General features: G+C 37.1%; 1 protein-coding gene across 11 annotated transcripts in view; it reads left to right on the forward strand.

Moving 5' to 3' along the window:
• Nucleotides 1-13,729, forward strand: part of SYT16 (synaptotagmin 16) — a 232,198-nt gene extending 218,469 nt beyond the window's left edge. For all 11 annotated transcript variants that reach the window (XM_072838858.1, XM_072838857.1, XM_072838861.1 and 8 more), the window contains one exon: nt 1,946-13,729. In XM_072838858.1, the coding sequence (XP_072694959.1) occupies nt 1,946-2,259 (314 nt within the window). In that variant the 3' untranslated portion in view covers nt 2,260-13,729. The remainder of the gene's footprint in view (nt 1-1,945) is intronic.

Here is a 13,729-nt window from a genome sequence, read left to right on the forward strand (position 1 = left end):
TGGAAGGTAAAGGGTCAGAGTAAGTAATCTTTACCAAGAAATTTTGTTTTTACCCTGGGATTAGTGGGCATTATTGGTTTTGTCTATTAGTGAGAGTGACATAAACTGATTTGCATTTTACAGAGCTCCCTATGACTGTGGGATTGGGCAGCCTGGTGATGGGAGATGGGTGAGGAGACCTGCAGTGATGTAGGCAATGGAAGCTTGTGACTGGAGCTTGCCGTGCACACTGAGTTCAGGGGCCTTGGGGATGGAAAGACATGGGCTGCCCTAGATGTTATTTAGGATACAGAATCAACAGAGTTTGGTAATTGATTGGCTAGACTAGGGGTGAGGAGGCAGGCTTGTCAAAAATGTCATCCTGACTCCTGATTTGGATAATTGAGTGGATGATGCTACTGTTTGCAGAGATGGGGAATACTGGAGCTGAAAGTTTTTAAGAGTTGGGGACATGATGAACGAGACACGTGTGGAATCTATGTCCACAGGAAGAAATAAGTATGGCTTGAGTTTGGAAGAGAAGCCTAGGCCAGAGATACAGATTTGGTACTTGTCCCTGAGTGGGTAAGGTGATTGAAAGAATATTGTATGTAGGGAGTGAGAAGAGAAGATACTCTTTAATCTAGGCATAAAATAGTATTTTGATTATGAAAAGAAAAATACACATAGAGCAAATGTACATATTTATCTTCATCCACATTTTATTTTATTTATTTATTTTTTTTAATTTATTTTTTATTGGTGTTCAATTTACTAACATACAGAATAACCCCCAGTGACCGTCACCCATTCACTCCCACCCCCCGCCCTCCTCCCCTTCTACCACCCTAGTTCGTTTCCCAGAGTTAGCAGTCTTTACGTTCTGTCTCCCTTTCTGATATTTCCCACACATTTCTTCTCCCTTCCCTTATATTCCCTTTCACTATTATTTATATTCCCCAAATGAATGAGAACATATAATGTTTGTCCTTCTCCGACTGACTTACTTCACTCAGAATAATACCCTCCAGTTCCATCCACGTTGAAGCAAATGGTGGGTATTTGTCATTTCCAATAGCTGAGTAATATTCCATTGTATACATAAACCACATCTTCTTTATCCACTCATCTTTTGATGGACACCGAGGCTCCTTCCACAGTTTGGCTATTGTGGCCATTGCTGCTATAAACATCGGGGTGCAGGTGTCCCGGCGTTTCATTGCATCTGTATCTTTGGGGTAAATCCCCAACAGTGCAATTGCTGGGTCGTAGGGCAGGTCTATTTTTAATTCTTTGAGGAACCTCCACACAGTTTTCCAGAGTGGCTGCACCACTTCACATTCCCACCAACAGTGTAAGAGGGTTCCCTTTTCTCCGCATCCCCTCCAACATCTGTTGTTTCCTGCCTTGTTAATTTTCCCCATTCTCACTGGTGTGAGGTGGTATCTCATTGTGGTTTTGATTTGTATTTCCCTGATGGCAAGTGATGCAGAGCATTTTCTCATATGCATGTTGGCCATGTCTATGTCTTCCTCTGTGAGATTTCTCTTCATGTCTTTTGCCCATTTCATGATTGGATTGTTTGTTTCTTTGGTGTTGAGTTTAATAAGTTCTTTATAGATCTTGGAAACTAGCCCTTTATCTGACATTTTATTTATTTATTTAAGAACCATGCATGCCCACAAATAGCATTGTGGTTATGCATGTATACACCTTTGTACATGTAGAGCTTCTAATGAATGTCAGCAAGGTACCCATAGCAGGCTGCAGGAAACATTAAACATTGAAGGTAATGATCCCTTTCCTTCATGGGAAGTACGTTAGTCCTACAGCAAACACCAGGCCTAAGGATGCTGAACAGTATGTTAAAAAGGAAAAATTTGGAGCCTGTGTAAATATTACAGCAAAACTAGTGGAACAGAGCTCTGGTGTTTTCTTATTTCTGTTGTTGTTTTTTTTTCCTTAGATACTTATGGAAAGCTCTTTCTTCTCAATTCTGTGGGTCAAGAGATGTCCCGTTGTAAGACGTCCATTCGACGTGGTCAACCCAATCCTGTCTATAAGGAAACCTTTGTTTTCCAGGTGGCCCTCTTTCAGCTCTCTGATGTCACATTGATGATTTCCGTTTATAACAGGCGTACTATGAAGCGTAAAGAGATGATTGGTTGGATTGCTCTGGGCCAAAACAGTAGTGGAGAGGAGGAACAAGACCATTGGGAGGAAATGAAGGAAACCAAAGGTCAGCAAATCTGCAGGTGGCACACCTTGCTCGAATCCTAGTTTTGCCAACAGGCATTTGCATGCTACATCTGCCCCAGTGACCAGTGTTATGGCCATTGATACCAACCCAGCACATGCTGGTAGGCATTTGAAAGACAGGCTTACAAATAGGTATTAGAATCTACTAACCTCTGGGACATTCTAAGCAGGATCTTTGGGTCTCTCCAAGGTTTGATTTGGTTCAGTTATTGTAATTTTAAAAAACCACATACACGGTCAAGTGTACTTTATGGAAAATTAACCACAGTTAGGAACAGTGATGATGAGTTAATTTGTGTTAATATATTATTGAGTCTGGGTTCAGTCAGTGGAATGAAGCTTCTCTTGCTGTCTCTATTTGCTTGAAGAGTCACCTGAGATTGCAAGGGAGCTGTTAAATCTCACTATTATAACCAGGTATGTGTATCAATCAGAATTTTGTTAATATGGTGCCAAAAATTCCCCACTGCAGAAATGAATAAGATGCCTAGGCTCATAAGAGAATGTAACTGTCATCCTTAATCCCCTATTTTACATTTTTCTCTTTATGAAGAAAACTCCTTATTTACCTAACAAATAAATGTTATAAATTCGTACTTACAAAACAAATTTTTGTTCATTAAATACCTTTCTTTATCTCATTTATGTATTGCGGTTTCCTATGAGATTTGGTTAGATGAATCATTTTGAAGGTAAAACAATTGAAAAATACTATTGAAAGACATTGTCTCCTTTTAATATGTAGGATTTCCAACTTATAATTTTCAGAGATTTTATGCTATTTTTCTCACCTCATAAATTCTTACAGAATAGGAAGAAAACTAAAAACAAACAAAAAACCTATTTAAGTCATGGATTTGTTGATTTTCTGAATCGAATGTTCTCCTTTAGATTATACTTTTTCTATATTCAGTGATATATACTCATACAAATATTTTGAATGTCCACCTGCATGTAAACCATATTCTTTTTTATGTAATTATCTTCCATCATTAGAGCATAGTAAATTGTAAACAATGGGTCCTTAATAAATGTTGATTTAATTGACTCTGAAAAATAAACATGTTATGATACCTGTGAATGAAGAAATATTTTCAGCTTGTATGAAATGACACTGAGTTGGGTTTGTTTTGTTTTGTTTTGTTTTGTTGAGCATTGAAAGTGCCTATAATTGTCATTTTCCATGGCATTTGCGGCAGTATATATTAGTCACTATGTGCATTCTGGGCATGTGCCATTCAGAACACTGATCTTGTACAGTGATGAGCATGAAATTGTATCTCCAACCGACTTTTACATATCTGTGCAGTGCTTGTTTATTTTTCTTTTGCTTATATGTGAGTCCTTAATTTTAATTACTTTAAATTGTTAGTAATAAAAGGGAAAAATGTGTGTACATGTAATATGGCACCTAATGTGCAGCTCTTCTGAGCAATTGCTCAGTCACTTATTTTTAGCTTTTATGTTTCATTGTTGACTTTTTGCTGTCTGTGGGAAGAGTGATAGCTAGTGATGGATGTATACAGTTAAAAACACATAACTCCTCCTCAGCTCTACATTTTGACAGATTGTAAATGTAGGCTGTAACACTTGAAGAACATATTTATTCCTTACAGTGCAGTATGTAATGGTTATCCTGACAAGAAGAGACGGGGGCACAGGATAATTCTTCTGTGATTTCAAGTACCAATTTTTGGAAGAAGTGATTTCAGGTGGAAGAATCAGAATTAGCAAAATAAATTAATATCTTAATTTCTTTTTAGGTCATGGGAGTTTCATCTCTAATACTGCTCGGTTATTGGGAATAAGTAATAAAACCATGCTCCTTTGGGTTTTTACCCTACCTTTCTTTAGAAGACCTCAAAGTGCTTTTCCAACATTATATCCATTAACTGCGGAGTGGTCTTTGCAGTGTGGCTCTCATCGAGTAGAACTGAGTGCAATTGATTAAGTAGCGGCACAAAGAATTGGCTTTTCACATCTCTTACTCTCTTTATGCGCTTGTGTTTAAAGGGAAGTAGAGCAGCCTTGTTATGCTTTCCTTTATGCAGTAACATAAAAGCAGCATTCACTTTAAAATTTACATTTGAAAAAAACCTGCATATATTGTACTGACCATCCTGGATTTCTCCCCCTCATATTTTCCTGCTCTGTTTTGCTGCATCCCTTGTCTTGCGGTGCCCAATAATCACCTATGCTTCATTTTCTGCTGCCTTGACCCATCAATTTTTAGGGTTTTCTGGTATAGTGAAGCTATCCTTTTGGGTTTGATCTCTTCTCTGATAGTCTGTTTATGGGACTGTTGCAGGAATGTGCAGCATTTTAAGGAACAAAACGCCTGAAAAGCATTTTTTAATTTTTGTAATTGTACTATGTTGGTGCTATTCACCACGTAGGATGCATGTACATCTTGAATATACAGCAATCTAAAACTGACTGTGTAAATATAAAATGCTAATGACAAGATACATTAAAATATGAGGCTGAATTTTTTTTTTTACATTGACTTGAAATTCTGGTTTAGTAAGATCTTTTGATTTTGTACATTTCAACTCCCTTATTTGCTTGGCAAAGTCTAGACACAATGCACTCAGCATGTTTTTCTTTTCACTAGAGCTCTCACATCTACATTTGCTTTTTAACAGAGTTATGAAAGATAATTAGTTGGTTCAGTGGTAGAAAAGCTCCTTTTGCCTATTTTATCTAGCTAAGAATTAACATCTTATAGAGACATTTGAAATTGAAGAAAAGAAGCACCAGTATTTGTTACATGAGTAGTTCTTTCCATGATTTTTCTTGAAGACAGTGCTTTTTAAATACTACGATAGAGGGTAACTGCTGCACTAGGTTTATACAAATCTGCTTTATAGTGTGTCTTCTTTCAGGACAGTAATTTACACTGAATTGAGAAGTGCTGGTCTCACCAATCATGGTGGTGGCTCTGGTGCTCCCTGCTCCCCTCTGACTATTGTTGAATTTGTAAATGGACCATTCACCAGGCAGCCAGGCATCTGCTCTGGCTTCTCTCTCCTTCATTGGCTCCCTGTGTGATGCGCAGTTGTTTGTGCCCCTGTTTATGCTGATGTAGCATAGCTGTTGGAAGGAGGTCTTGCCTTCCTTAACAGTAGAAGAACTTGTACCGCTGTTGGATGTATTACTCTTGGCATCCACCTGCACAGAGTTCGAGAAAGAATCCTCACTGTGACTGCTAGGGGGCAAAGAGAGCATGCTACTGCATTGTCCTTCACTTAAGGCACCCAGTACTCTGCTCTTTCTTTGATGACAGTTACTGATAGAGCTTGGACACTGATGTTCTCCGCAGTGTGAGGTGCTGTGGTGAGAACATAGCCTCTGTCTTTGCAGCAGAGGGGCTTTGGGGGCATTTTACAAATTGTTGACACCCCTTGGTCAGACACTATGCTTCACATCTATGTACACTATGGCTGTACTAGATGCTCATATCGGAGAACCAAAAATTCTTTTCAAGTAACTCATCATTTAAGTTGAAACTACCATTGAGTTTAGTAAACGTGATTCTCTGATAGCCATTGAATTTATGAATTTGATGGTTCAGTGTGGACATTGAACTGTGGAGTTCCCCAAAGGCCAGGCTATCCTTTTGCAGCAGAGAAGTTAGTATGTTAAGATCAGAAAAGTGAGAGAAGAGGATTATTTGTAGATGACATAAAACCAAATAGAGGCACATGTTTTAACAACAAACAGGACCAGAAAGCACCTGCAGTGTCTCCTCTTAGTTTAAGGGAACTGTAGCAAAAGCGCATTCTATTCCATTTGATCCACAACAAACACAAACAATAGATAATCCTGAAGTGGCAAAAGTATTTTGTCTTAAAAAATAATTTTTTTTCCAAAAAAGAAAGGCTAGGCAAAACTATAAAAGACAAATCATCTAGCATAAGTATGGAAGAATGAAATAATAAATAATTATGCTAGATACCTTCAGCCTCCACTGGCATATATTCAAGAAGAGTACACAAATAAACCAAAAGACATTTCAGGTTAACTAGCTATCATTTTTTCACAACTTGTGGAATTTTGGAAAATACTTAAAAGTGAGGGAAGTGAGACCAGTTTAGCTCAATGAAGTTGACCAAGGCTGCAGTCTTGCCTGGGTTAGAATGGAACTCTGCCAGCTGTGTGGCCTTAAGAAAATGCTTAGCCAGTCTGTATCCCTGATGCCTCAACTGGAAAATGGAAAGTGATACCTACCTCATCAGGTTTTTTTTAAAAGATGGTAATGAAATAACAGCATTGAGCCTGGCATATAATAAGCATTCAATTTCCCCCATCCCCAACCATACTTAAACAAGAATAAAGCCTTTAAGATTTGTTTTTGTCTAGCAAAAGTAATAGTAACAGAGAAAGGCTATATAAACAATTCTTAGATATTTTAAAAAGGGTAGGCTTATAAAGTCTGGTCTGAATTTGTAAAGAAAAGAAGTCTTATGGGGTAACCTAGAAAGAGATAAGCCTGATATATTGAGTCTTAATAAACCCCAAATGATGTATAATAACCAATCTTCATCTTTCACCCCCTTACTTTGGAGTGGATGCAAAACCTTGGTGCTTGCGCACGTCTTCGTAAATTGCTTTACCCCCTGTTCTCTTCAATTCAGACATGGACAGAGCACTGTATACCAATGAAAAGAGTTGGTCAGGTGACAATTTGAGTACATATTTCAACTTTGGCATGAGCATTTTTTTTAAAAATGGTATGTCCATTCACTGACACTCGTTTAAAAATGGACAATTTTTTAGCCTATACTAAAGATATCTTCATAGGCAAATTTTTAAAACTGTTCTCATGCAGCTATCAAAACTCATCTGTTTAACTGGATAATTCTTTTCAGGACGAGTCATTTATCACTGTTTCCCTGAGGAAATCACAATGAAAGGAATTCTATTAGAGTTCATATTAAGTCCTTCTTGAAAAGGGTTTTAAAGAGTGATTTGCTGATGTAATAGAAAACATGTTGAGTTGTGTTCAAGTGTTCAGACTGTGAGTAAAAAGGAGAATTTCCTGAGAATTTTGTGGACATTTGATCTGCAGAAGTGGTCAGGAACAAACCATCTCAAGTTTAGGGTAACAAAGTGCCATGAACCAGTCATGCACTACTTGATGTCTTAAACCAAATGTGATTCTGGAATGGGGAAATATGAGCATACATCCCCAAGATTGCCAGGCTGCCAAAGTGCTGAATCAGGTTCTGGGATTTCCACTTAAGGAGAAATGGGGACACTAGAAGAGAATCATTTAGCTGAGGGGTTTTGTCGGGAACAGTTCACGTAGGGAACAGTTCACGTAGGCAGTTAAAGGGAATGGATGGGAGTTGAAAGACTGTGGAGTGATTTCTAGAAACAGTTATCCAGAATATGTGTTCCTTCCCTTCCTGGTCATGTGGACAGAGTGAGAGCTTCCATCTAAATCAAGTCACAAGAGTTTACCTTAGATATAAGGAGAAGGATTTGAAGGTTGTTTTGCATTAATTCAAAATGTGTCCATCAGATTTTCCTGGGTCTAGCACCAGGCTATTTGGCATAATACAGGACTTAAAATCTTTTTTCTCCCCCCTCCAACTTTTTGGAATGGTGTGATTACACATTGAAGCAATTAGTCATCATGATAAAAACAATGTTTATCAACAATTGTTCAGTTGATCCAATCATGTGCTATAAAAAGCAGAATTCCTTGTTATGGGTTATTGTTGAAAGGAGGTGAAATGTATTGACTGAATGTATTGGAGAGAGTGTCTAAGAAGCCGGGACCTGCAGTGGACCTTGGTCACATTGGAGAAGGAATTGTCCAAGGAGAGCACAGAATCATCTTAGAAGGCTTTTAAAGTTCCTTCTAAGTCTAATATTTTATATGTAACCTCTAGACAGAATCAACAATAACAACACTCTAGGCCTGTCCTCTTCCCCTTTGGACATTGTTTCCACATTGATTTTTCTCTGCTTCATAGGAGGTATTCTCTGGGGAGTTCCTGTTTGGGCTTTGTTTAAGTGACTTTGGGGATGCCTGCAGGCTCTGGATGAGTTTCCTCTCCTATGGCGTTTTTCTTTCCCCTGGGGCTCCAAGCAGTATCCTAGACACACAGACAATAATCAGCTGTATTTATAGCTACTGTGGAACCTGTAAAACAGCTTGAGGCTTTATAGAAAAAACTCAGAGGCAGTCATCGAGACCTGTGGACGTTCCTAGAATAAACCACCCCTGAATGTTACTACCTGTGCTCCCTTGCTCACTAATGCTGCCTTAAGCTGTCTCCATGGGAATTTTTACTTCATGCCTTTGAGCAGCAATGCTATCTACCAACTCTACTCTGAGGATGCTAAGAAGGCTGCTTGCCCATTGATACCACCATATTTATGCATTATTTTTGTCTACTTCATTTTCCCCTTAAAGGATCTGATTACTGTTTTAAAATTTATTCATTCAAAAGATATTGAGTATATTTATCCCAGGTTCTGGAATAGGGGCTGGAGAATGGTAGATGAGTAGAACAGTTTGAGCTCAATGATTGCTTTTATTTCTAAATATTCAATTTTTTAAACTAGGTAAACAATAAGATCTTTTATTACCCTTTAATTTTTGCCAAATGTATTTCTGTAATTTTTTTTTTACTCCCTGTTGAAAGGGAGAAGATTTAAGGAAAGTGGAAGTTATTATTCTGCCTCTGGTTAAGAAATAAATGCACTGTTTATCAGTCTATGCTTCCCTTCAAAATAAATGGATGCTTTATATCTGAGGGAAGAAATGCAGCATTCCATTCCAGTAATGACATGAGTTATAGCTTGAAATAGATGGATATTTAATATTTTTCACTTACATAATTGAATACTGAATATCTTTTATAAAACAGGAAGCAGGTCAGAGCCTGGAATGTACAAACAAATGTAATACGGTTCTTATAAGCTCAATGTTTTAACAGCTAAAAGGCATTGCTACCTTTTACTTTTTGAAAGAGTGAAGTGGAAACCATAGCTGCCAAATAAAGGGGTAACGGTGTGAAACAAAGATTCCTGCTTACCAATCTATTTCTTTTGATTAACGTTTGTCCTAGATATTATACACTAAACACATTTGGGACATCCCTGTAAAATGGGTAAAGGTCAACATTGCGAGTATCCCTTCCTTGGCAGATAGTCTTAAACTCTTATATTCAATTTCATAACAGGAGACAAAGGAGTTTATTGTATGGACTTAATACTTATAATTTTTAACACCATAGAAACTTATCTTAAATATCAACTAAATATGTCTCAATCCATGATTCCAGGTCAGAATCTTTGGTGGCCTAAATTCGTACTGAAGATAGTCTTTTAGTGTTGCCCCAGTGGATGGTCCATAATAAAATAGTTTAACATCTCTTATTTGATAAGGACCTTGATTGGGGGGAAAAGATATTAAAAGGCTGCCACTAAAAACTGGTGAGTAGTATGTACATCAAAAGAATGCTATTTCCATGTAAGCTCTTCTGTATACTATGTTCACATTCTAGGGCCACATGTCTCTCTTAAGAGTTTGTCAAGTTTCTTACAGGTAGCACCTTGAGCAAAGCTTCCTAATATTGCTATTTCCCTGTGGGCCATGATAAGCTTTATTAATTCACAACTACACCAAATTATATTGCAGTCTTTTACTATGCCACCATACTAATGCAGATGTAAATTAAATTTCATTATTATGAAACACAAAATGTTTTCCAGAATTTTAAATTTTAATATTGCAGATTTTGTTATTTTAAGTTTGTGAATAAGAAGTTAGTATTTGTATACTTCAGTGTGACCGAGACATTTCTCTGATAATATTTTGAAATAAGATTTGGCCTCTATTTCTAGGAAAAAAAGCATAATGGTCTTTGTGATTTTACTTGCTTTAAAAAAAAAATCAGTAAACTTTTTTGGGAGCAATTTTAGGTTTATAGCAAATTTGAGTAGAAACTAGAGTTCCTGTGTATGCCCTGCCCCCATACTTGCACAACCTTCCCCACTGTCGGAATACGTCACCAGAGTGGGTATGTTACAGTGACGGGCCTACTCGGGCACAGCATTATCATCCAAATTACATATTTTACATGAGGGTTCACTCTTGGTGTTTCACTACCTTAAACATTTTCTGTGCTCTGGCTATGCATCCCTCCTCCCTAACCCTTGGCAACCAGTGATCTCTTTACTGTCTCCATAGCTTGCTTTTTTCCAGAATGTCATATAGTTGGAATCATACAGTCTTTTCAGATTGGCTGCTTTCACATAGTAATGTGCATTTAAGGTTCCTTCCTGTCTCTTCACAGCTTCATAGTTCATTTCTTTTTAGCGCTGAATAATAATAATATCTCATTGTCTGGATGTGCTGGTCTGTTCATTATTTACGTTTATTTTTGGTTCTGATTGCCAGTGTACAGTTTGCCAATGTTCATGTTCTCAAGAAAACTGGAGCATTAATTCATATGATGCATCAAGTAACATGTAGCAATTTCCAGTCCGGTGTAAATTTCACCTGTGTGATATTAGGCTTGCTTCACCTTTGAGTAGAAGATTCATGGAAAACATTACGTAATTTCACAGTTGGAATCTAAGCAGAGAAAGTTCTGAAGGCAATGAGGATATGATCCCCAAATTTAGCGACTCTGTGGTGTTTTCTCTTGTTGAGCACTGATTTAAATGTACATTGATAAAAAGTGCTAATTACATTATTACTGATTCATGACAGAAAACCACCTTCTGTTACTAGTTTGTATGACTTTACATTTACCACTGCTGCCAAGAGAAAGGAAGCTTTGTGATTGCACCCTGTCATAGTCAATTGTGCAAATTAGCTGAAAGTGGTATGTAAGCATCTGGATCACACAGGAACTCTGAATTTTGAATAGAAGGATGACCTGGGATAATGCATAGGCTGAATGAACAAGTAGTGGATACTGGAGTGATAACACTGATAATCACACTGGGTGAATTGGAGGACCTGACTGATGATCAATATCTGGGAAACATTTTGACATTTTCATGTGCACTGATTGCCCTTTGCTTTGTAGCTGCAGCACCTGTGGAGCGAGGCATTGTTGCAGAGATGAGTGTGGTTGTGGAAAGAATATTGGATTAGATTAAAATTAATGAGGCCTATGTTCTATACCAAGTCTTCCTCTAATGAGCTCTAAAATGAATGTCAAGTCACAGGTTCTCTAAGCCTTCAATTTTGCATCTGTCAGCTGGGAATAGTAATACTCATTTTACTTGTTTTCACCGTGTTGTTATAAGATTCATTCATTCCTTCATTAATATCACAAACACTCAGACCAGAGTCCTCACTATGTATGGGGGTCACAGGCATAACAAGGTAATAGATAGAAATACACTTTGCAGAACTGAGAGTTTTTGAGGGCGGTGAGATATTTTCTTGTTTTTATTTGAAAGTGAAATCAGTTCTATATGTCAATATATCAAAGTAATTGACGCTTCTAGATCTCTGCCAGTCATTGAGCTATATTCATAGAGTGCCAGTTATTTGACTAAAAGTTACAGGCAAAATGGTCTTTAACCATTGTGCCTCTGAGAAGCTAGAAATAAAGTATTAGGTTCAAATTCTTTTGTTCAGATACCCTGACCACGGAACAAATTGTAAATCCATTGTTTTGGCAGGCTTGCCAATCTTCGAGTTGAACATAGATCTTTCTTCTTTGGAACAATTTAACTTTGAGTACAGGGAAAGTATTAAGTTGAATAGCACTTTTTCTTTTTTCACAAAATGGAATTTGAATACAGTATTTGGAAAGATACTTCCCCCACCAGAAAATGTCCTTCAATCTACATTATTATATTTCTCTTGGAGAATTAACTTTCTTCAGCTTTCCCCTCCTAAGTGACTTTCCTCACCCACATATAATCATTTTCTTCCTAAATACCATTTATCATCTCCTAGAAAAAAAGTAAAGATTTAAAAAAAAACATTTTCAAGGTACATCCAAGATTTCATAGCAATATTTGGTGTTCACAGTGCAAGATAAATCTGACTCTCGATTTTTTTTTTTTTTGGTCTTCATATGGCATCCGAAACAGTTGTTCACATTCACACTTTTATGTTTCACCATATGCATACTGTGTGCAACTCTGTTGTTTTAAAATATTTTATTGGTTTTCCTTTAAATCTCAACTTTTGATGGGTGTCCTTGAAGAACTTGCATGCAAAAAAAAGTAAATGTGAATGATTCATTCATTTTGAACATATGTAACTATTTTGGGGAGATATTACCCTACATGGAGCACACTGTTCTCAGCAGGGAGTGTACTTTGTATTTCAGTTCAACTCACAGCTGGATGCTGGAGATGTATTAATATTGTTATCCTGTATCTTTTCTATCTCATGTTTACTTTAATGAATTACATGCAATCAACTGTCCTGAATTTTTGGTGGCTGTGAACGGCGGTCAATAATTTAATGGATTTCACTTGTGGGGACAATTTAGCATAATGTGGCTTAAAATCTGGTCTTCCTTCAAATTTCTAAGTCAAAAGAAGGCTTCCATAGGCAAATCCATTGTCTCAGGCCAGACTTGTTAATTGTAAGGTAGGAGCTGCCCCAAACCTGTCCCATTACTTCATGGGCATTTCTAGATAGGGCTGCTGTCATATTTTCTTCTCGAAAGTTTTCCAAGAGAGAAGCAATCTCTGAGTGGTCCAGGAGTTCAAGGGAGAAACAAAAAGGATTTTCTCCTCCAAAGGGTTGAGAACTCTCATGTTAGAAACTTCGGAAATCTTCAGAACATTCCATGTAGGTGTCCCTGTGTTCCTCACAGAATGACTTACTGACTTAACGGTGTCTTCTATTTAAGAAGCATGAATGTATCTCCAGCTGTTACCAAAACAAACAGCTATAGAATGTAATGACCCACCCATTTCTAAAATTACTTCTATTGATGAATAATTAGTGTATAGGAAAAGGTTTGGAAATTTTTTTTAATTGCTAAACTTAAAAACTGTTATACCTTTCTACCTTTTGTAACGTTCAAGATTTCATAACAGTGGTTTTAATGTATTTTGGCTGTACTGTTATGTCTTGTGTTATTACTGGGCAAGCCAGGGAAATATTTAATATCCATACTCTTGGGATAGAAACACCCTTGAAAGTATGTTAGAAAATTTAAAATTGTTTACCTGTGATAGAGAATAAGTTTGTGATTAGAAGAATTATTGTTTTTCTGGTACAAATAATGCTTAAAGCAGATGTTCTGTCTTACAGTGATGTTGGAAGCATATTTTATGCAGCCTAAAAACTATTTCTGTATTAGATATTTAAATGCATGAGGATAAATTCGAATTGCTTTTTGTTTAAAGCAGAAACATAGAAGTATTAGCCCCAGTTTGTACAAAATGTCTGCTGCAACTGAACTCATGATAGTTCAAAACCGAAAATCATTCTAATTTTGTAAAACTGCTGCTACTGGTTTTATCAATAAAGTTTAAGCAGATGGCT

This window comes from Canis lupus, chromosome 9, assembly GCF_048164855.1.
Source record: "Canis lupus baileyi chromosome 9, mCanLup2.hap1, whole genome shotgun sequence".
NCBI lineage: Eukaryota > Metazoa > Chordata > Mammalia > Carnivora > Canidae > Canis > Canis lupus.